Source organism: Carassius carassius, chromosome 41, assembly GCF_963082965.1.
Source record: "Carassius carassius chromosome 41, fCarCar2.1, whole genome shotgun sequence".
Taxonomy (NCBI): Eukaryota; Metazoa; Chordata; class Actinopteri; order Cypriniformes; family Cyprinidae; genus Carassius; species Carassius carassius.
In genome coordinates this window covers 15,634,524-15,659,781 of record NC_081795.1, presented here as the reverse complement: position 1 = coordinate 15,659,781, position 25,258 = coordinate 15,634,524, and the positions used below count along the sequence as shown (strand labels likewise).

General features: G+C 38.0%; 1 protein-coding gene across 2 annotated transcripts in view; it reads right to left on the bottom strand.

Moving 5' to 3' along the window:
- LOC132122854 (huntingtin-interacting protein 1-like) overlaps positions 1 to 25,258 on the bottom strand; it is a 52,903-nt gene that overhangs the window by 19,057 nt on the left and 8,588 nt on the right. The window contains exons 1-6 of one of the 2 annotated variants that reach the window (XM_059533338.1): positions 17,807 to 18,099; positions 5,682 to 5,745; positions 4,644 to 4,786; positions 3,741 to 3,797; positions 2,255 to 2,335; positions 33 to 109 (exon numbers count right to left, since the gene is read on the bottom strand). In XM_059533338.1, coding sequence (XP_059389321.1) covers positions 33 to 109; positions 2,255 to 2,335; positions 3,741 to 3,797; positions 4,644 to 4,786; positions 5,682 to 5,745; positions 17,807 to 17,824 — 440 coding nt within the window. In that variant the 5' untranslated portion in view covers positions 17,825 to 18,099. Of the gene's footprint in view, positions 1 to 32; positions 110 to 2,254; positions 2,336 to 3,740; positions 3,798 to 4,643; positions 4,787 to 5,681; positions 5,746 to 17,806; positions 18,100 to 25,258 lie in introns of those variants that run through there. The other variant, XM_059533337.1, reaches the window with a different exon arrangement.

Below are 25,258 nucleotides of genomic sequence, written 5' to 3'. Positions count from 1 at the left end.
ATTGAAAATAAAAACCACAAAGCAAAACTCACAAATTATTGACGTCGTTCTCACCCGCCTCATCAAGCTGTCTGTTTGACATCTGAAGGTTGCCTGGGAAACGAGGATTCTGGAAAAGCAAGTGGGGTAAATGTTATTTTTGTGAGAGTCTGACAGCATAGCCTTTTAAAATACCCATGAAATGGCTTGAAAAATGTAATATTTTTTCAAGTATCGATGCATTTTATATTGACACAGGAAGCTGGGGCTATAAATATATAATATAGTATATATTATAATCTAGGCAATAGGCTATATTTACACGTACGACCAAACAATGATTATTTAAAAATACAGTTACAGACTGATATATTTCAAATGTTTATTTTCATTTTGATTATTATAACTGAAAACTAAGGAAAATCCCAAATTCAGTATCTCAGAAAATTAGAATATTGTGAAAAGGTTCAATATTGAAGACACCTGGCGCCACACTCTAATCAGCTAATTAACTCAAAACACCTGCAAAGCCTTTAAATGGTCTCTCAGTCTAGTTCTGTAGGATACACAATCATGGGGAAGACTGCTGACCTGACAGTTGTCCAAAAGACGACCATTGGCACCTTGCACAAGGAGGGCAAGACACAAAAGGTCATTGCAAAATAGGCTGACTGTTCACAGAGCTCCAAGCACATTAATAGAGAGGCGAAGGGAAGGAAAAGATGTTGTAGAAAAAAAGTGTACAAGCAATAGGGATAACCGCACCCTGGTGAGGATTGTGAAACAAAACCCATTCAAAAATGTGGGGGAGATTCACATAGAGTGGACTGCAGCTGGAGTCAGTGCTTCAAAGACCATTACACACAGACGTATACAAGACATGGGTTTCAGCTGTCGTATTCCTTGTGTCAAGCCACTCTTGAACAACAGACAGCGTCAGAAGTGTCTGAAGACAAAAAGGACTGGACTGCTGCTGAGTGGTCCTAAAGTTATGTTCTCTGATGAAAGTAAATTTTGCATTTCCTTTGGAAATCAGGGTCCCAGAGTCTGGAGGAAGAGAGGAGAGGCACACAATCCACGTTGCTTGAGGTCCAGTGTAAAGTTTCCACAGTCAGTGATGGTTTGCAGTGCCATGTCATCTGCTGGTGTTGGTCCACTGTGTTTTCTGAGGTCCAAGGTCAATGCAGCCGTATACCAGGAAGTTATAGAGCACTTCATGCTTCCTGCTGCTGACCAACTTTATGGAGATGCAGATTTCATTTTCCAACAGGACTTGGCACCTGCACACAGTGCCAAAGCTACCAACACCTGGTTTAAGGACCATGGTATCCCTGTTCTTAATTGGCCAGCAAACCCGCCTGACCTTAACCCCATAGAAAATCTATGGAGTATTGTGAAGAGGAAGATGTGATATGCCAGACCCAAGAATGCAGAAGAGCTGAAGGCCACTATCAGAGCAACCTGGGCTCTTATAACACCTGAGCAGTGCCACAGACTGATCGACTCCACGCCACGCCGCATTGCTGCAGTAATTCAGGCAAAACTAATTCAACTAAGTATTGAGTGCTGTACATGCTCAAACTTTTCATTTTCATAATTTTTTTAAATCTTGGCCAACTTAAAAGTATGAAAATTAAAAGTATGAGCATGTACAGCACTTAATACTTAGTTAGGGGTCCTTTTGCCTGAATTACTGCAGCAATGCGGTGTGGCATGGAGTCGATCAGTCTGTGCCACTGCTCAGGTGTTATGAGAGCTATATACATACAACAATTTAAATTGTTTTATTAAATTATTCTTTGTAATTATATTAGAATTATATTATTATTATATACTTTGTCTATCTATCAATTTATTAAATTATATATATTTATTATTTAAATACCTAAAATAACTAATGCATCTTTAATATAAATATCATTTTCATATTATTATACAATATATATATATATATATATATATAAATTGTATAATATGAATATATGAAAAAAAAAATATATATATATATATATGTATTTCAAATAATATAAATAAGATGAAAATTTTCATTATTTCATTATTTAAATGTCATAACTATTTGTTTAAAAAATGCATTCTTTTTTTATTATTTAATGTGTGTGAATTATCTTTTTTCTTTCTTTTTTTTTTCTTTGGGATTGAAAAAACCCAATCAATTGTCATGGGGTCACAAAATAACTGAATAAAGACTGGAAAAGTCTGGGAATTAAGATCCGAGGAGGAGAGTTAGAAGACATGTTCTGCTTCAGTCACTCACTTTGATGTGAAACTCCATTTTGGTTATGAGCAGTTTGAGGTAGATGCTGCACAACTTGCCATAGCCTTCACTCAAATGACCCTGAGAAAAAAAGAGAGAAGCATGAGGGCGAGAAAAACACTCAATGCTTCAAAAGGAAATTACGCCATTGCCCTTCCATAGCAGCAGTAGCAGCTAATGAGTCCTTGTCTCATTCTCAGCTCATCAGCTCACTTCACAGTCCAAAGTGTGAGTCACTGTGTGTAGATTAAGGTCATGTTTGATGCTTATTAACATGTCTGGTGTACACATATAATAGAACCAGCTGCAAGTCAAGTTAATGATCTTTTTCTTTCACTTCCTGTTCCCTTCCCCACTTACTGTGACATCATAACAGGAAGGGGGCGGAGCTGTTTGCATGAAATGTTTCTGTTGAGTTTAATCGTGCAGCATGGTCTCAGCAAATACTCAGGAGGGATGCAAACTAAAGTCTTTCCAGTAAACAAAAGTCGCAACTCAGCATGTTGCATCTGACACTTACTGTTTGCTAGCGATACACAGCTAATCGTAAACTGCATTAGAAACACTTCCATTGTTGACAATAATGCTAAAGTCAACATGTAATGGCATCCACAAGTTACTGTATTAGGGCTACTCGATTAATCTAAATAAATCTGAAATCCAAATATGGTTTAGTGTGATTATCAAATCACAACGTCTGTGATTTAATTAATGCGAATACTGAGCGTGTACAGCGAAGCGCAGCACTGTGTTTTTATACACGTTCTTGTGATCCTGTGTTTTCAGTGACTCAGATCAGCTCGGTTTACAGTGAATTCTGCTCTATATAATCTCATCTCTGCATCTGGTCTTAGTTTGTGATACTTATAACATGCATTCAGAACCTTAAACTTTGTATTATGTTTGTGACATCACGTGCACTACCACCGGTGGCAGTAGACAACCGCGGTAGCAACCGACCACCGCGGTGACGCGGTTGTCACGGCAACCGTCACAGCCCTAGTCAATATATCAATCAAAAAATCAAAAATTTATAAAGCACAATATAAACAACATTAGTTGACCATGGTACTGAACATCAAATATAAGTTCTAGATAAAAGACCAAAAAGAATAAAAACATCCAACAAAACGCACTTCATAAAAGCATTTCATAAGATTTCAGGGATGTCTGACTGCTACACTCATAACAAGCTCCTCCAGAGTGACAAACACACGCTCACGTCATCATCAGCTAATTACAGATCATCTCTGCGCTGAGGTTAGTGTGTCTGACTCATACACAGAACGCCAAGCTATTCAGTTGTCAATCAGCAGTAACAAAATGGCTTGCTGACTGACACACTGACAGTTTCCACAATGAGATGAAAACTCAAGAGAACTCGACAGGGCCTCATTCAATACGACACAGAGTCATATTGAGCGAGCCTCAGTTTTAGTGGGAAATCATTCAAACCAGTAGCAGCAACTCGTGTTCACATGCTTACCCACATCCTGCTCATGTCGTTCAGGTCAGCCTTGTGCCGCATGGAGTCCTTAATGACCTGATACAGAGAGACAGAGACAGCATTCTAGATACCTCGAATTCTCTCCTTTAAACCTCTTTAAATAAGAGACCTCATTTTACCCTCGAATTAGATCAAATAAAATACATACCTCATATTACCCTTATATAAGATTACACAAAATCAAATTAAATACAAACCTCTAATTACCATCAAATAAGATGAAGTCTCATAATAAAATAAGATACCACATATTAAACATAAATAACCCAAAATAAAATAAAAACAAGTTTAAAAATCCTTCAAGTTTAAAATTCAATAAAAATGCCTCATATTATCCTCAAATAAGATACCTCAAAATCTAATTAAATAGAAACCTCTAATTACTATCCAATAACATCTCAAAATAAAAAAAGATACCGCATATTAACCTAAAAATAAAACACAAAATAAAATAAGTTTAAAATTCCTTTAAGTTTAAAATAAAAATGAAAATAAAAAATGATCATCAACTAAGATACCTCAGAATAAATAAATTAAAATAAAATAGGTACCTTGTATCTCAGAAAGATTTATCTAAAAATAGGCCAGTTATTGGCCAAAAATTAATTTAAATAAATGTAAACTCGTTTAAAATGTCTTCAAATTTACATTATTTTTTTTGAAACAGGGCTTGTGAGAGTTGATGTGGAATTGCTTAATATGGATCACACATACACATTGTGTGTTGCTGATGCATACAGCGTTTACTATGGGGAGCTGTTTGAGTGTGTGAGAAAAACTAATTAATCAAAGGGAGAAGCAGATATCAAGAAACTAAGTGCTTGAGAGAAAGTGAGGATGAGGTGCAATTAGATGTTTAAGAGATAATATGGCTGTACTCACATTTGGATGGCCATCCCTCAGCAGCTTGTGGAAGACGTGGCAAAATTTCCAACAGAGCACTGCATTGCTGGAAAGGGCAAGGCGGTTGACAGCAAGCCAGAATGTGTGAGCCCCCTTCTCATGGTGCGTGCCCAATATGCACGGTGAAGACGCCAGTCAAGGACAAAACTGAGGGGTGTGGAATTCAAAGTCTGCATCTCTGAGATTTCCACATTTTAATCCAGATACTCTAGATACCTGCACCAACCTTATGGGAGGAGGACTAACCGAACCACATCGTTTCAATGAATATTAAGTACTGGAGCAAAGAAACACTGATGTGAGGCTACATGGAGTTACATATATATTTATCTAAAAATGAACTGGGTATCTAATATATAAACCTGATAGCCAATAAATGATACAATTAATTGCATATATTATAATACAATTAATGGGGGATTCAAATAAACAATTGCCAAATATCGGCAGATTAATTGGTATGTCTGGCATATGGGAACATAATATCTGAGGTATCAAAAATTGGACAATAATAATAAAAATAAATAAATAAAGCAAGTTTAAATGCTCAAGTTTGTAAAAATAAATGACCCATATTACTCTCAAATTAGATACTTAAAGTAATTACATAAAATTAAATAAATTAATTATAGCATGTTTAAAATGTTTTAAAGCTCTGCAAGTTTATAAAATAACATACCCTCAATTTAGATTCTTCAATATAAAAATTCATTACATAAACAAAAACAAAAGCCCTGTTTAAAAGCAGGCTATTCATTGGCCAATACAAAACAAAAACGAAATAAAATATAAATAAATACAAACAGGCTTAAATGCTCAAGTTTCAATGACCAGAATAAATTGAAACAATGGTTATTTGGTTAATTAGTAATGCAGACGATATTAAGTTGATTTGAATTTTGTCTATTATCGGTTATCGGGCGATGCCAAATGCTTATAAAATAAGCATCATAATTCCTTTTTAACTCTCACATTCCTTCGCATTTCTCTTTTAGGGCGACACAAACAAAAGGATATTCCTGGCATGCTTCTCTTTGACAGCAACCTCCTGTGTGTTGATGGCTTTGTTGATGCTCACTGCCTGTAGAAGAGGAAGAGAGAAGGCTATTTATTTTTTGGGCCCTTCATTTAGCCTTTCTAGTGAGATTAAAGATTAAAAACCAGCTCATTGCAGAAGAGTCCTTCTGTGTGCTGAGCGAAACAGTGAGTTTTAGTGTTTCACTGGAGCCTTATTGGCCAAAACTTTAACCACCGCTGTGCAACCACCACTGAATACTAATGAAGTTGAGCTCAAGGAGTGTTTGACAGGCAGCATGACCTAAAACACTACTAGCGCTTGGGCTACATCCTCATAATAGTTTATGATTAATCTCTCAACCATATACATACTGACAATACTGAGAGCTCTGAAGCAGAACAAACTTGTGAGAGACATCAAAAAAGCATAAGCCATATGTTTTCTTTCCAGTTTCTGTCACAGATGCCAAACCTCCATCAGTTCTCGGTACCTTCACAACGTAAACAGTGTTCCTGTTTAATCAGCCATCTCATTTTCAGCATGGTCAGCTGAATGTAATGAACTCTTATTCTCCATCTGATAATGCAAATGATTGCATGAGCCAGTTAAGGTGTGGCAGGACACTCAAGCCTCGCAGTATTAGGCCGCTACTTCTAGATAAACAAATGCTTTAGTTCTAAACACTAGTTTACAATACCAGTGCATTTCCGATGCAAAAGCCAAATTCTAATGGCATTGCACATGTGTCATAAAGCAGACAATCCCATGAAGCAATCGCAAATAATTCAGTTAAAAAAAAATGTGCAAGATGGCAGACAAGTCAAGCTAAATGATTATTATAAATATTTTTGGTAACACTTTACAATAATTTGTTAGTATAATTGGTTAACTACACAAGTTAACATGAACTAACATTATCACTATACAAAAATACATTATCACAATAACCATAAAACTTCCATAGCATTTATTAATCTAAATGTTAATATCAGCATTTATTAAAAAGGTCACATATTGTACACCTTTCAGGGGTTTTATTTTATTTAAAACAGGTCGATTTTAGCCTGTCTAATTAATATTCATAAGCCTCTCTTCTGATTGGCCTGTTGTTTCCTGAGTGACGCATGGCCAGGCCAACCACAGGTAACTAGGGTCAGCCGACGTCACATCGCTAGCTGAAGGCAGCCCACTCAAACCAGCACAGATTCGGCTACGTAAGGAGCTTAAAATATCATCTTGTTGTGATGTTGGGTGCCAGAATCGACGTAATACAGCCTCAAATTAGAAATTTGATCACATATCTGCTGCCACTGCCAGACAAAAAAACAGTGACAGCTGTGGTTAATCGCGATAAAACTAGCGGAAAGGACAGAAACAATAGTCAAAAATGCTCGTGTTTGCAGTGTACACTTACTAAAAATGTTCAATAAAGTATTGCCTTTTGTTATTAAAGACGTCTACAGATTTTTTGCCACGTTTCTTGCATCTCACGACAATGTTGTGTATGAAAAAATGTCTGTTCATGTGTGTAAAACAACAAACTGATGATTTATACCATTTGTAATTGTATATACATTGTATATAGTTTAACTGTGGCTGGAACAATAATGTAGATGTAAAAATAGTTGCCTGCTGTAATTGAAATGTATGTAAATCTTCAACATCATGTGCTAGATAGACACAATGAGTTTTTATTTACGGTACTATACACGTTAGATGTAAATCTGAAACGTTTTGTTGAAGAGGCCAGGGATCATCCTGACAAGGAATTCTTGCAAGGATGCTAAGAGAATGCTGATGCAGGGTAGGGCTGCACGATGTGTCGTTTAAGCATCGATATCGTGATGTACGAATCCACGATAGTCACATCGCAGGATGTGCGATGTAGGCTGTCGTAGTTGATCCGTTATTCATTAACTGTACGGGCCAGCTACTCCCCTGCCCTTGACCGTGTGATTCGCGGATTAATTGCACAGCTTAACCATCATAGAGTGAAAGTTTATAATTGACAGGACTGAAAACCACATGCAAGTTTAACAGGGCAGAGAGAGAGGGAGCGCGGGAGAGACAGAGAGAGCGCGCGAGAGAGACAGAGAGCGCGAGAGAGACAGAGCGCGCGAGAGAGACAGAGAGAGAGAGAGCGCGCGAGAGAGACAGACAGAGAGAGAGAGAGGGAGAGCGCGCGAGAGAGACAGAGAGAGAGAGCGCGCGAGAGAGACAGAGAGAGAGCGCGCGCGCGAGAGACAGGGAGAGAGAGAGAGAGCGCGCGCGCGAGAGACAGAGAGAGAGAGAGTGTGCGCAAGAGAGACAGAGAGAGAGAGAGCGTGCGCGAGAGAGACAGAGAGAGAGAGAGCATGCGCGAGAGAGACAGAGAGAGAGAGAGCGCGCGAGAGAGACAGACAGAGAGAGAGAGAGGGAGAGCGCGCGAGAGAGACAGAGAGAGAGAGCGCGCGAGAGAGACAGACAGAGAGAGAGCGCGCGCGCGAGAGACAGGGAGAGAGAGAGAGAGCGCGCGCGAGAGAGACAGAGAGAGCGTGCGCGAGAGAGACAGAGAGAGAGAGAGCGTGCGCGAGAGAGACAGAGAGAGAGAGAGCGTGCGCGAGAGAGAGAGAGAGAGAGCGTGCGCGAGAGAGACAGAGAGAGAGAACGCGCGAGAGAGACAGACAGAGAGTACATTAGAAGTACCATCAATGTTTATAGAAATGTATATGGATTTATTTTGCATGTAATTTTTTTTTCTTATGAATATATATATGTATTTTTGTTTTGTTTGTTTCTATTCTGCTATGTACAATGCTTTGGCAATATGTACCTTTGTGTGTCATGCCAATAAAGCAATATGAATTGAATTGAGAGAGAGAGAGAGAGAGAGAGAGAGAGAGAGAGAGAGACCGAGAGAGCGAGCCGTTTTCAAACAACAAGAAAGGAGAATGTAAGTGTGCTCACCCCATTTTTGTTTGTAAGAAAAAATATCGCAATATATAATCGCAGAAAAATAAAATATCGCAATGTCATTTTTTCCCAATATCGTGCAGCCCTAATGCAGGGTGTATAAAGGTGGAGTTCAGTCTTCATCCCTGTGCGGCTTCTGCTGCCAGACACACTGTTAAATGTGACAAGTCATGACTTTTAGACAGAATGGATCTGTGGGATGAGCATCTCATTGAGTCACAGCTGTGATCTCAAACATGAGGACAAAGGTAAAGAAAGGACAGCAGATTGGAAAAATCCATCCAGGTTTCTTATGGACCAACCCAACAATAATTTTAGCCAATGTTCTTCCTCCAAAAACAGCACCTGTCCTTGAGTCGTTGGTTTCTTCCATCCCTCACCAACAACCAAAGATGCATTCTGAGCTAACAGAGGACTAAAACCTTCCATGATCCATCAAGTCTATAAAAAGATCATATATATATATATATATATACACACACACACACACACACACACACACACTGTTGTTAAAAAGTTATAATAATAGTAGTAATATTTCACAATTTTAGTTTTTTTTTTTCTTTTGATCAAATAAATGCAGCCTTGATGAGCATAAGAGACTTCTTTAAAAAGTAATATCTTTCATAGTTAAATATGGACATTCAAGTAAAATTCAGTTGCTTCAGTCCAGTAAATATTCATCTTGAAATATTACTAACAAAAACGTTATTCTTACATGTATTTTATAAAAATCAGTAAAGATTTCACAGAATAAAGTCACATGACCTGAAGGGTAATTTTTTTTGAATGATACTAAAAGGCCTTAGCCACTTTTAATTCAGATAACTATAATTGAGGAGGCATGTAGTAGATGGTGTACAGCAGGTTTTTGACGCAATTGCTTTATTATTTCTTCTTGTGAAAACAAGAATGAGTTACTCAATTTCCTACTTCTACATTTCAAAGAAAGCTCTCCAAACAGCCGGTTATGCCACTAATAGTTAATATAATCCCTCGGCTTACAGCAATATCAACCCATTAGACACTTAATTACTGTGGCACTTTTTCTATATTGAGCGGACGCAAACTTGTGAAGCACAGCCTATGTGACTGATGATCTGCAAACATCTGCGTTGCGAACCATTCTGATGGTCATGTTGTACAGATCTGCCAAATGCACAACATCAGTCAAATCGATGAGAGACAGGAGTAATGCACTACAGGGATATTGAGGCCAGCTGTCCTCACGTGACCCATCTGCCTGGAGAGAGACTGTAAGAAAACAGCTCTATTCTTTAATCCATGATGCTCCGCAGTTGCATAGGCTGGGAAGCTATTAGAAATAATCAGTGGACAACAAGTTGCAACTGAACTCTTTTATTTGGGGGTGGGTGAATGTATGCTTGAATGGGGATGAATAGAAAATAAGAGTGTCCACAATAAAGGAAAGAAAAACTTTTTCTTTCACTTCTGATAACAGATCAATCTAAATTGTAATGTAGAAGCATGTATTTTATGTAAAGCTGTTTTGAAACTATATTTTGAAAAGTGCTATACAAATCAATCTGAATTGAATTTTTAAAAAATAATTTCCCTTGATACATTCCTCCTCTTGAGTTGAGTATACAATTTAACTATTATTTTCAGAAAGGTTTTCAAATGTACACTACATTTCAAAATTCTGGGGTCAGAAGTTTTAAACAAATTCATATTTTTTAATGCAAGAATGCATTAAAAAAACCTTACATTTACAATGTAACAAAAGATTTGCATTTCAAATAAACGCTGTTCTATTCAAAGAATCCTGAAATGTATCATGATTTTCACAAAAATAAAAAGTACCACAAGTGTTTTCAACATTGATAACAAATCAGCAGATTAGAATGATTTCTGAAGGATCGTGTGGAACTGAGGACTGAAGTAATGATGCTGAAAATTCAGCTTTACATCACAGGAATAATTACGAAAGTTCTAAGCGGCCATGCATTATAATTTTTTTTTCCTTTTTGTTTACTCGTTATCTCGACATAACGAAAGTCGTTTTCTCGTTATAACGACTTATTTTTCTCATTATCTCGACATAACGAAAGTTTGTTTTCTCGTTATAACGACATGACAGTTTTACTGTTGCTATAGTAACGAACTCAACTATGACAGGCATCTGATGGACAACCATGCAGGCGCTCTTACTGTAGCATATATTTCAGCAAATTTTGCTTCGCCTAGGTAATAACGTCTACAATACTGTACATAAATAAAGGCTGATCAATCACTGTTGATTTTTCCAGAGACAGTACACCAAACGTTTTCGAGTCTTGCCAAATAATTTTTTACAATCTAAATAAACCTTACTTTATAATTAAATACACAAATTATGTTATTTTATTTTTTTAAGAAACGTACTAATTTGGTCAGCAGGGATCTCAGTGTCGTCATTTCCTGTTTTGTTTTCATTTGGTGGACAAAAGGTTTTTATATATTACTAATGTTTTAAAGAATCTCCTTCACTGCTTATTAAGAAATTATAATAAAAAGCATAACATTACTATTTTAAGTAATTTATTATTTTAAATAACGTATTTCTCACCCTGACATTTGTGAGAAGAAATATCCAAATTAATCTGATTTCTGAAATTACCACTTAATATGGAATATAAAACCTAACAATAAATACTGAATCAATCTGAACAAAAATGGGGTCATTGCCACATCTAGTCAAATCCTGATGCTTAAGGTGAGATGATCATCTAAATGTGGACATGTCCATATGCTCTCTCGTCTCACAGGGGTCTCCTGATGTCTCTTCTTGATCTTCCCATTTCGGATCATCCTGTCCTGCCCACATCCGGTTGACTGAAGAATGCAGACTCTACCCACAGCCCTCCACAGGGCACTGCGGCCAACACAAACAACTTTCCAAGCTTCCCATTTTGGGTAAACTTACTACATTGAAGTGGTTCAGAGAACAGTCTAGGTAGGGCTGGGTATCGATTCAGATGTTCCAGATCGATTCGATTTTGATTCACAAGCTCTCAAATCGATTCGATTTCGATTTTCGATTTCAATTCGATTTTCTATTAGAGCTGTAATCGGGCCTTGAAAGTTAGGACCGACAGGACCCGAGCCCGACAGATTTCGGCCCGAGCCTGACAAGTATTTGTTTCAAGATCTTTGTTTCAGTTGTTTCTGTGATGTACTGAAATATAATTACAAGCACTTCATACGTTTCAAAGGCTTTTATCGACAATTACATGACATTTATGCAAAGAGTCAGTATTTGCAGTGTTTGCCCTTCTTTTTCAGGACCTCTGCAATTCGACTGGGCATGCTCTCAATCAACTTCTGGGCCAAATCCTGACTGACAGCAACCCATTCATTCATAATCACTTCTTGGAGTTTGTCAGAATTAGTGGGTTTTTGTTTGTCCACCCGCCTCTTGAGGATTGACCACAAGTTCTCAATGGGATTAAGATCTGGGGAGTTTCCAGGCCATGGACCAAAAATTTCAACATTCTGGTCCCCGAGACACTCAGTTATCACTTTTGCCTTATGGCACGGTGCTCCATCGTGCTGGAAAATGCATTGTTCTTCACCAAACTGTTGTTGGATTGTTGGAAGAAGTTGCTGTTGGAGGGTGTTTTGGTACCATTCTTTATTCATGGCTGTGTTTTTGGGCAGAATTGTGAGTGAGCCCACTCCCTTGGATGAGAAGCAACCCCACACATGAATGGTGTCAGGATGCTTTACTGTTGGCATGACACAGGACTGATGGTAGCGCTCACCTTTTCTTCTCCGGACAAGCCTTTTTCAGATGCCCCAAACAATCGGAAAGAGGCTTCATCGGAGAATATGACTTTGCCCCAGTCCTCAGCAGTCTATTCATTATACTTTCTGCAGAAGATCAATCTGTCCCTGATGTTTTTTTTTTTGGAGAGAAGTGGCTTCTTTGCTGCCTATTCTTGACACCAGGCCATCTTCCAAAAGTCTTGGCCTCACTGTGTGTGCAGATGCGCTCACACCTGCCTGCTGCCATTCCTGAGCAAGCTCTGCACTGGTGGCACTCCGATCCCGCAGCTGAATCCTCTTTAGGAGACGGTCCTGGCTAGAGCTGAAACAACGAATCGATTTAATCGATTAAAATCGATTATTATAATAGTTGTCAACTAATTTAGTCATCGATTCGTTGCTAAATAATTTATTTGCCGTAAGCGGCTTATTTCGTGCATATTTCAAATCTGCGGTGACCAAAGTGTGGCAGTAATGAGCCACCGGAGGATTTACTCAGCCAGTACAACAGGAGAAGTAGCGAATAGCCAATAGCTGGCCTCGTTTTATGTCACGTGCTTCCCGAACTGCGTCTGCAGCATTCAGCAGGATGTGGGAGTACTTTATTTTGAGCCTTCAAAAAAGAAGATTAACCTGTAAACTCTGCACTACTGAACTGTTTAAGGGACCGTTCACATATCGCGTCTTTTGTGCGCTCATGTTCGTTATTTCCAATGTAGGCGCGCAGTATGCGCGCTCATAATGGAAGCGACGCGGTCGCGACGCACCCGTTTTTCCAGGCGCGTGCACAGCGCATCGAGTTAAAAACATTTCAACTTTTCAGAATGCAGCAAGCGCACCGCGGGTCATGTGACAAGAACTAAATAATCAGCTTCATCCTTTCCCGTAACAACGTTAAAAGCTCAGCCAAGATGAAGGAACAGCTGATCATAGCTGTATATGGATTCCTATTTTGAAATAAATTTAGTAGCAGAGCTACTGCAATCGATTTTTTGAGCTGCAAATCCATTTATCCTTTGCTGAAATTTCCGCGTCTTCTAGGAGAGAGCGCGTCATGGTTGCTTAGCAAAGGCAGACGCCTCAGGGGCGCTTCTGCCCGAGCGTTTTGGAAAGAAGGAGAAAGCGGTGCGCCTAGCGTTTTCCACGCGTTTTTAGGCGCGATATGTGAACGGCCCCTAAGCCTTTTATTTGTGCAGATTCTCCAGTACAATGTTGTTTGCAAATGTTTAGTCGTAAAAGCTGATAACATTGCTTTTTAACAGTTAACATTTAAAGCTTTACAAACATGTTCTGTGATCAGTTTGTCGTTTACCAGTTCATAATTCAGTCTTGCAGCCTAATTATGACTGAATGAGAGAGGTAAATGTTTAAAGATATTTGAAATGCACTTTTTTTTTTCTAAGTATTCACTGCTCTTTTTCACACAGCAGGTTTTTTGTGTGTCCGTTTTTTCTGGACAACCTTCTGATGGATTTTACTTTAAATTGTGAGTTCCATTCAGGTTTCATGCCATTGGCACTTTATTCGAAGGATTGTTTACAATTTCACAGCATAAGCTATAAAGCTGTTTCCCAGTAAATAATAAAATACAACGCACTGCAATCTTATTCTGTTTTATCCTTATTCTTCGTGAAAATATGTTCTGAAAGATTCCTTAATAAGCTTTGTTCGGGATGTTAAACTACTTTAGGAGCTCTAAGGACTGCCATGGTGAAAACATTATTTGAAATCTCCTTGTGAAATTTGCTAGAGTATGGGTCAGTGTTCTGATTGCAGAAGAGTTCGACAAAGGATTACTAACACATAATAAAACAACTCCAGGTATATTTGTGATGAGGATATGACAATGCAAAATTATTAAAATCTCTTAAAAATCTATGCTGAATTATAAAGACCCTTTATTAATAATTTACTTTGGGGGAAAAATGGGAAAAACTAAAATATAAGTACATAAACCGATTAATCGATTAATCGTAAAAATAATCGACAGATTAATCGATTATCAAAATAATCGTTAGTTGCAGCCCTAGTCCTGGTGCTTGCTGGACTTTCTTGGATGCCCTGAAGCCTTCTTTACAAGAATTGAACCTCTTTCCTTGAAGTTCTTGATGATCCTATAAATTGTTGATTTAGGTGCAATCTTAGTAGCCACAATATCCTTGCCTGTGAAGCCATTTTTATGCAACGCAATGATGGCTGCACGCGTTTCTTTGCAGGTCACCATTGTTAACAATGGAAGAACAATGATTTCAAACATCACCCTCCTTTTAACATGTCAAGTCTGCCATTCTAACCCAATCAGCCTGACATAATGATCTCCAGCCTTGTGCTCGTCAACATTCTCACCTGAGTTAACAAGACGATTACTGAAATTATCTCAGCAGGTCCTTTAATGACAGCAATGAAATACAGTGGAAAGGTTTTTTTGGGATTAAGTTAATTTTCATGGCAAAGAAGGACTATGCAATTCATCTGATCACTCTTCATAACATTCTGGAGTATATGCAAATTGCTATTATAAAAACTTAAGCAGCAACTTTTCCAATTTCCAATATTTATGTAATTCTCAAAACTTTTGGCCACGACTGTAGTAACAGCACAATGAAGTTGTGATTGTAAAGCCTGTGTTATACTTTCCGAATGAGCAATCCAAACGCGGACACAGCCAGCGCGGACGCAGACTTCTTCCATTTATACTTCCGAAAGCGTACACTAATATGAAAAAATAATATGAATATGAAAAAAATAGATTCATGGCCTTTGAGAATCGATTTTGAATCGACCACATTTTAAAAAACGATTAATCAAAGAATCATTTTTTTTACCCAGCCCTAAGTCTAGGAATAGGATGGCTTGCAGGAGCACTGCTGATAGTGAGCAATGAATGAGGCCTTGGTCTGAGGTTTCTCTTTAGCATTTTCTGAGCCGTGGGTGTAAAAACTAAAGTTGAAACAACTAAGAATACCTCTCGACTTCCTGAGGTGGGCCTCTGTTCACACAGGTAGGTCTGAACACCCTGAAAAAAATTTAAAAACTCTCTCACACGCTCCAAGAACATACACAGTTGTCTCTTTTCCTGATGCTCACACTTAGCCACTTCTGTTTTTTCAGCTAACAGTCTCCCACACAGCACACCACTCCACCTCTCTAAAAGGTCACAGCAGTGACGCCCCATTCACACAGGGAGTCAGCATCAACGCCTCTCGTTTACTTTCAATGGAGTGACATCAAGCATTGCTGAAATTAATTGTGGTCTGTCGCGTCAGCACAATTGCTTGTGGCAGAAATTTAAAACTTCAACTTTTCAAGCGCCAACGAAGGCGTCAGCCAATCAGATCACCTTATGCAAACACCCTGGTGCAGACGCAAGCCAATCATGTTCATGCAACACCAGAAAACGAATGTGATTGGCTGTTGTCACAATGACAGTCGCGTCAGCACCAAGCTTCAGAAACGCCCTTCATCAAGTGTCGAGTGTCAACGCCCCATGTGAGTGTACTGGGAAAGGCAAAAGTGTACTGGGTTATGAAATTAAATTTTCTTCCTTTTTTGATTTGACTCATGTATGATTCAAACTTCCTCTTTCAGGGAACATTCAGTCAACACATAGTTATGGCTCTGGAATGGAAAAAACAAACAACCACCATGCCATAACATCACCAGGAAAGTTTTAATAAAAAAGCAATACCTAGCCAGCAGAATACAGGTCTATTTTTTTATATTTATGAGGGTATTTTTTCTATATTTTCACTCTGACCAAATACAGCTTCTAATTAACATCAAATGCAAACATATCGTTCATTACTGACCAACAGGTAATTCACACACACTTAATATATCTCTCCAATAACTGCATTTGTCTGCATTAACTGCTGGCTCAAGCCTCCATTATGAGCTCTAAAATGATGTTTTGGAATTGAGGCTTGAGATGAGAGGCATAAGAAATTAGTCCTAAACGCAAGAAAGTCAAGGACGAAAATCTGACAAACATTGCAATACAACGTCTGAACAATGTCTTAAGGTGTGGCAACTAGTGTAAGCAGAATTATTGACTTCAGGCTATTGAATTTTTGAAAAATAATGGGTGTACATCAAATTTTTTCAAATAATTTGATGCTCATGATCAATTATACTTTACAAAATAACACAATAAATGCAATACAACAATCCAAATCACAGACCAACCCTTACATATACCCATACCAACCCATATATATATATAAAAGTATGTTCATACATTTACTTTTACCCTGAAATCTGATTTAATCTTGTTAAAGGAAACAAGGCTTGTGTTCTAATTTGTCACAGACAACATCTGCGATGAAGTGAGTTGAAGATCTCCGACAACAGCACAGCTGAAAGAAACCTTGAGTTGTACGAGCTTGCTGTAAACCTCAAATCCTCTCAAGAAGATACAGATCAAAACCAAGCACTGCTCCTGCTTCAGTGCAAATTACATCAATCATTGGCCTTCCAGAAAGCTTGATTTAGCCTCGTGGTCTGCACAAACTATCCCCAGTGGGGCTTCCAGGTCCCCACTCAAGTAAAGACATGTTTTCATGCCATTGTCACACAAAATGTTGATAGCGGACTGAAAGTCAAAGCAAAGAGAAGGACGCAGTGATTCATGTCAAAACAGTGAATCGTGTGTCCAAAAACAGACGATGCCTCAGATCTCACAAGAGACCAAAATTTAAGTCCACACTTTAAGTGCTGTGACCCTAAATCCCAGAGTTTGCATTAACTGCACATTTAAAGTGACAGTTCACCCTTAAAAAAAAAATTATAAAGCTGTCATTGTTTACTGACCCTAATAACCCTGTATGACTTACGTTCTTCTACAAAACACAAAAGGTGATGTTAGGGATGATATTAAGGTCTCAGTCAACATTCACGTTCATTGAGTGTTTTCTCATGTGGTGATTCTGACTAGCATCTGTTTTTGAAACGCAATTTACGCAAAGAAATAGTGAGTAAAGTTAGTGAGTAAACAGTGGGTAAACAATAACTTACTATCCATTTAAGTTGATAAAACTGTTTTTGCGTTCCTGCGGTTTAAAATCTCAGACATCAGCGGTCCATTTAAACGCATTTTCCCTCCACCAAGGCATATGCTTATATTAGCGTTCCTAAAATCCGGGAATGCTGTGGGAAAAGCCTAGTCGAGGAGCCCAAACAATCTAATACTTGCTCAAATGTGCTTTCATATATTTAGCGAGATGTAACCCGCTTAAATGTAACGGTCCACGGAGTAAACGCTCTAGATCTGAAGTAAATAAACAACAAAACCGTTCCTTCATATCACTCGATACAAAACAACCCCTCGAACGGGCACGCGCCAGCCCCCAAAACCGTGTGGATGCACGAACACCCGCTAAACTGCAACATTTCGTCGATCACCTACCATTTTATTCGAGTCCATGATTCAAACGGGGTTACGGGCGCGAGGGTGAACCGGTTCCCAGCTCGGGAATCAGAAGCAGAAGGCGAATCCGCGGAGGACGCAGGAACGGTCCGTTAACTCAACATGTGTCCGGTTCAGTATCGAACAGCCCCTCTCTCCTTTCTCCTGATTCCCCCCTCGATTGGCAGATGGCTCGACTCTCAAGAACGCTCTGGAAGAGCCACTGCATGAAGAGCGTTTGTCATAATCGTTTAAGACTCAATATTATGTGACAGGTTCTGAATGTAACGCTAGAGGAGGAGTTCGTGCATTGATGTCATTTGCCACAGCTTTTGACTTAAAAGGATAAAAAGCGAGAGCAGGATTATATCAAACGCTACATCACTGAAAAAGAAACAGAAGTGGAAGTGTTTGTATCGCAAGGATGGTGCAACATCCAGTGAGACGAAAATATCATGAATGCTTCTGAAGACAAACAAACTGCACTGGAACTAAATTGCAATGGTACAAAACACCCATGAGACGCACTGCTGAGTCAAATGCGTTAACGGATGCATTATCTACAGCTGTTTGCCTACTAACTGAGTCGATATATGTAGGTTAACCATGAATGTGCAGAAAATAAGACGTGATTGATGACATCCCAGTGAGGTCCTCTTAAAATACGTGTGCAATGTTAGTGAATGGCTCCCTCATCTGGTTGTGTTTTATTTTGAGGTGAAGCAGCATTATTAAACCAACAGGTGCTTGTGTGTAACAGATCTAAAGACACCGGCTTTTAGTTAAGAATAGTAAGGATAGAAATAAGTGAGAACATGCAAATAATAAATCCTTATTAGAAACTTAGTCACTGCATAAAACTTTCCACTTGCATTTTATAAATGACAAGAACTGTAAATGTAAATTCTGTTCAAACTAAATATGCAATGCAGTTTTGTTTCTTTTATTTACGATCATGTGATCTAATGTTCTCATGGCTCTTTTATATTAAAATGAATTGAAACTGATTTTAAATATAATTTAGTGTTTAAATTTTTTTACATGTAAACCAATACAAAAAAAAAAACAATCAGAATACAACACCGATGTATCCACTATCATAAACTACCATTTGAAAGTTTGAGGTCAGTAAGATTTTTGAATCCCGAAATAAATCTCACAAAATGTTTCCACAAAAATATTAAGCAGTGCGACTGTTTTCAACATTGATAATAACATGAAATGTTTCTTGAGCAGCACATCATCATATCAGAATGATTTCTGCAGGATCATGTGACACAGAAGACTGGAGTAACGATGCTTAAAATACAGCTTTGATATCACAGGAATAAATTACATTTTAAAATATATTCAAATAGAAAAGTTATTTGAGATAGTAGTAATATTTCACAATATAACTGTTTTTGCTGTATTTTCGATTGAATAAATACAGCATTGGTGAGCAAAAGAGATCTCTTTCAAAAATCAAAAAAAAAAACTTACCTTCCTCAAAGTTTTGAAAGGCAGTGTATATCCATATTTTATGCTTAAATACTAGTGCCGTCAAACAATCGCGATTAATCGCATCCGAAATAAAAAAAATATATTTTATTTTACATAATATATGTGTGTATTTATTATTTTATATATATATATATATATATATATATATATATATATATATATATATATATATATATATATATATATATATATATATATATATATATATCGTTAGCCTCATAGCATAATTGCCTAAGTCATATTTCAATGTTTTTGGTAAACAAGAAAAAACACATTTTTTAGAAATCACATTGTTATTTTTTATTGATATTATAACAGTACATTCAACTAGATGTGTGAACAAGTATGCAAAAAGAAAAAGATCCATCATCAATTGCCTAACCAATAAAAGTGACTTAGGCAGAATATGCCATGACTTAGGCATTTTTTCTCTTACATAAAAAAATGCAAACATAACATAACAAAAGTTGTTTTACTCTCCTAAATATAACCAAGATGTGTAACTTGTGAACCCTAACCAAGTTTCTTATTAATGTCTAACCTTAACCACTGTTTTCCTTTTCCACCCTTAATCGGAGTTCCACTTAGGTGCTGTGCAAACATAACCAAAGTTTTTTTATTCTCCTAAATATAACCAAGATGTGTAACTTGTCAACCCTAACCAAGTTCTTTGTTAATGTTTAACCTTAACCACTGTTTTTCTTTCCCACCAAGTTCCACTCAGGTGTTGTGCACACTCATTTTCACACTGTCTATTGATGAGGGAGGTTGTCATAGTACTGGTGGGCTACTCTTGGTAGTACTGGTTTCATTGCCTGCAAGTCATTGAATTTCCAGAGTAATTGGCAGTTGTGCAGGAAAGAGTGGGACCCAGTGGAATGGTTCTTTGGGGATGTTGATTCGCTGAGGCAGGTCCTCCCATTCAGACTCAAAATCCAACTTGTACCGGATTCGACCCCGGAGGCCATGGACTGTGGGGTCACCAACTTTTTTACCTGGTCAAATATTGGTGACGTAGGCCCCAGATAACTTCATGAAGTCATTGTGGTATAGCTGGGTCACCTTGTTTGGGGATGGATGTATTCGTGCAGTCTCAAAGATGACAATGTAATCACGTGGAGTGTGAATATTTTTGACGATGCGCCGATCAATGAGGCTATGCATGGAGTCACACTCCATTTGTGTGTGGCCAGCAACCAGAAACTTTTGCTCTATGGTGACACCATGCTTCATGGCCAGATGAAGGTAGGTGTTGCTTGATGGCACCACACCGATTTTGATATCCACAGCCATCACTCCAGACAATGACTTTCTCAATGTTTCTGTTGGCATCTAGGATTGATTTGAAGTGTTTGGACTGCAGATGGGCAAAAACCTCACTGCTGAGGGAGCCTTCATGCTCTTCCCAAGCGTAACAATATCCATCTTTGTTGTTCATGTTGAAGCAAGTAAAGTTGTGCATCTGTAATTTAGTTTTGTAATACATTGTACTTGCTTTCGTCTTGGGGCACAGAAGAACGCATTGAAGGTCCATTGTCCACACTGAAAGTTTGTCACTGGATTCCTTTTTATCCTTAGCTTTTTCAGCTTGAGTCTGAGCCTTTAATTTCAAGTGGGTAGTAAGGGTTATCCTGATCTGTATTTCCTACCTTGGCGCTGACACATACATCACACTGGTCTTTTTTTTGGTATGAACACGGAGTAATTCTGCTCACTGAACACATTTCGAAAATATGTCTGACTCACAGCACACGCTCCATTTTCACCAGCAGCTTTCTGATATTCCTTGTGAAGATCACTTAGAACTGTTCCCGTCTCCAGGAACTTCTTTTCCTGATAGGAGGGAACCTGACGGCAGTAATGGGATGGGACTGTAGGCAGTCCAGAGAGCCATTCTTTCAGGAAGGTCTGGTCAACATCTGATATGGGCACACATGGGCCAGTTTCTAAACTGTAAAGATTTGTTCTGACCAGAAATGAGTCAAAGAGATGACTTAGGCAGATAGTGTTTTTGGATTCTAATAAGTGTTGTGATTGGCTTAGGACATAGGCAGAAAGGCAGGATGATGCAGCAGTGGTAGGACAGTAAAGTTAGGCTGATATCTCAATTTGGCCAAAAAATGACTTTATGCTATGAGGCTAACGATATATATATAATACACACATGTATATATTAAAGAAAAATATGTTTTATATTAAATGGATTTATATATAATATAAATTATGTGAATATAAAATGTTTACTTATAAATGCATGTAAATATTTTTGAAATTATATACTGTATGTGTGCGTATTTACATATAAATAATAAATATACAGAGTACACATAAATATATCATGTAAAAATAAACTTTTATAATCATTTGACAGCACTATTAAATACACTTATATTATATTCTCAGAGATGCTGTTCTCTTACATAAATCGCAAATATAAAATCTACTGCAAAATAGCAAGAGTTTAGACAGATGCCCAAAAAAAGGGCACAAGATCAACTTATCTGAACATGATAATGTTTACATAAACTATGCACACCCAAATCACTGAAAAAGGAAAATGGTGGCAGTGGGAAGGGGGGGGCGGGTGCTGTTCTCCAAACAAAGCGTGCTCTTTAAAGGGCAATCAGCTCCTGGTACTATGTGGTAGGCCCATCAGGACAGTTTACACTGCTGTGCTTCATTGGTCAAGAATATTCCACCCAGAGAGATGCTACGGCATTGTAGTGTGACTCATCGAGTCACTGCCGTGCCCACACACAGTCTATATCTGTCCAGCTCATACTAACCACAAGCCTGGAAACTACAGGCTTACACTCGCCAGTCAATGACAATCCAGTTTACTGCCCACTTATATAATGATAATGAACAAAAATAATAACGTTCCAGTGGATCTGAGCATGCTCGGTCAACCACACCTACAGGATTCCCAAATCTTTTGACCAAGGGATTTTCAGGACTTCCCAAAGACTTCATAAAAAAGGCATTTCAAGTTGCTGAATCATTTTAGAGCTAAAAATAGCAATTAAAATGCATTGTAGACATTACAGTACCTTTTTAAGATCTTAATAATTTTGACGACTCAACAAAACTACAGAAGATACATGTTTTACAGAAGGAAAAAAACTGTAAGGGGCCATTCGCACAGAACACATATTTGTGTCTAAAAATGCGAGATGCAATGCTCAGGAATGTTTTTTAAAAAGCCCAGCACAGAATGGCTCCTCTGCCATGTTGCCGTCAAATAAAAGGTGCCACCATGCCAACTTGCTACTGTAAAGAAAACCTCACAAAACTTCTGGGATCTCCTGATTGGTCCGCTGTTTTGTAACAGACATTGATGAGTGGCACTGCATGTAGAAGTTGAAATTCGTTTAACTTAAAATGGTGTCTTAAAAAATGTGACGCTCATGTGCGAGATGCTGCAAAAGACGCAAACACAACAGTCATACATCTGCATTTACATAGAAAAACAATGGAAAGGTAGCACATTGGAATGGAAAACACTTTCTGTATGAACGGCCCATAAAAACACAAACACACACACATATGTATGTCAGGTCAAGCATCAAGCTAGGTTTTTTCCCATTTGTCAGCTAGAAGTTTTTAAACATTTAAAATATAATACATTTTAGAATAATCACTTATTCTTTGAAAGTTTGTTGTTCCTTTTTACATAAATATATCTGAAACGCTCAATGACGATGGAACATTATTTCAGCCATATTTTTACACTTTATTTTTACAAGTGATTAGAAACATTACAGCAGACATTAAGCAGTTATTAAAATCACAAATATATAAAATCAATTTTGTAAATTTTATTTGGTACAGACACCAAAACAGGATGTCACATCTTATATACTTACAAAACTTTTTTTTTTCTTACTATTTAGCTGAATCAGTAATTAGCACAAATATGGCACTTATGCTTTGGAACAATATTTATTGTCTTTTATATTATTTATTTTTTGTATTAAGTGAAAATATATTTTTTCTAAAAAATTGCTTTAATTTGAATAACTATCATGCTTACATTTTTTTTCTCATACAGTATAAATGGGCCTGACTACATTAAAATATATATTTGCCTTTATACTATGGGGATTCATCATAAAGGGGTCATATTTAAAGTTAGGCTATGTTTTCTGTACACACAATTTGTCACAAAACTAGAAAAGCAACCAACAATCTGCATCTAATTTGACCACATTCCCTGCAGTTATGCATTAATGGTCAGTTTGATAGCAGTATGACACGAGCACTGTTTCTAGCACAGACTCCTGGCGGCCCGCCAAACTGCATAGGATTTTTAATCCACAGCGAGCGAATGGAGGCCACATGCTAGGGCCAGTTTTCTGCTGTCTCAGGGCTTTTCATACATGCCCTCCTGCTCTCAATGACCCCAACAAACCCTCCTCGTCCTCTGGACCGCAGGGGGAGCTACAGTAAATGTGCACATATGAAAGGGAAAAAAGTTACTTTAACAAGCAGAGAAACAGTCAAATACTAACTTCTGAAAAAAGAAAAACACTAAAAGCTGGTAGGACACTGAAACTACTGTAGATAGAGAAAGTGAAATACTAAAAGCAGAGATTGGCTGCTTAGAGGAAGGTGAGATTACGAGATTGTCTTGCTCTGTGAGGGAAAGTCCTGGAAAAACAGAGGGGGGCAAGATTAGGCCCCTCCCAAGAATTCTTCCATGGGCACGGTACCAGCACTGGAAGGAACACAAGCACCAGAGATGCAGGGTCATGCACTTAACTGCTTTAAAGTGGGATAGATTTTTATAACAAGAGAAGGAAGAGGAGATCTAATGGGACAAACCACGATGAACCTAAAATAGCATTAAAGCAATAGTTCACTCAAAAAAAAAAAAGAGAGAGATTTGGAGAAATTTAACATTTACTGGCTCACCAGTGGATCTTCTGCAGTGAATGGGTGCCGTCAGAATGACAGTCCAAACAGCTGATAAAAACATCACAATAATCCACATTACCCCAGTACATCAATTAACGTTTTGTAAAGCGAGAAGTTTGTAAGAAACAAAACATTAAGGCATTTCTGACTTCTAACCACTGCTTTCAGTCTATTTATAATATCGCTTTCTCAGTAAAAGTAATCTTGTCTGATTCAGGAGAGAAATAAGCACTCTTTACCAGTGAAAACAGTCTAAAACTGTTTTAAACCGATATGTCACTGAATGTTGATGTGAGGACAACAGGGCTTGTCTTTTTCACTAGAGGAAGTGTTATTATGGATGACAGAAGCGTCGTAATGATGGATTGGTTTCTTACAAACACGCAACTTTTTGCATCACAAGATGATAGAAGAAGATTCACATAAATGATAGACTGGAGTCGTGTGGATTATTGTGATGTTTTTATCCGCTGTTTGGACTCTCAGTCTGACGGCACCCATTTACTGCAGAGGATCCACTGGTGAACAAGTGATGTAATGCTAAATTTATCCAATTCTGTTCCGAAGAAGAAACAAACTCATCTACATCTTGGATGGCCTGAGGGTGAGCTGATTTTCAGATTTTTTTGTTCTCAGCAGCCTCTATGAAAAGTAAAGCCTGCCTACATTGATTTGACTGATCATCTCAAACATTTTGACACAGATGAGCATGATGGCCAGCATTTTCTTCCACCCTCAATACCACGACTGAGGCGAGACCCTTGAGCAAGGCACCTAACCCCCAACTTTTTCCTGGGTGCAAATATTAAAACATCAAGCTTTCATTTAGACAGAAGAAAAACCCTGGAAACAAAGGAAAAAGCTAATTACTACCAGAGGTGGGTAGTAACGAGTTACATTTACTTCGTGACATTTACTTGAGTAATTTTTTGGGGTAACTAATACTTTGAGTATATTTAAAGATGGGTACTTTTACTGTTACTTGAGTAAAAAAATTTTGGCTGGGAAATCTGTACTTTTACTTCGTTACTG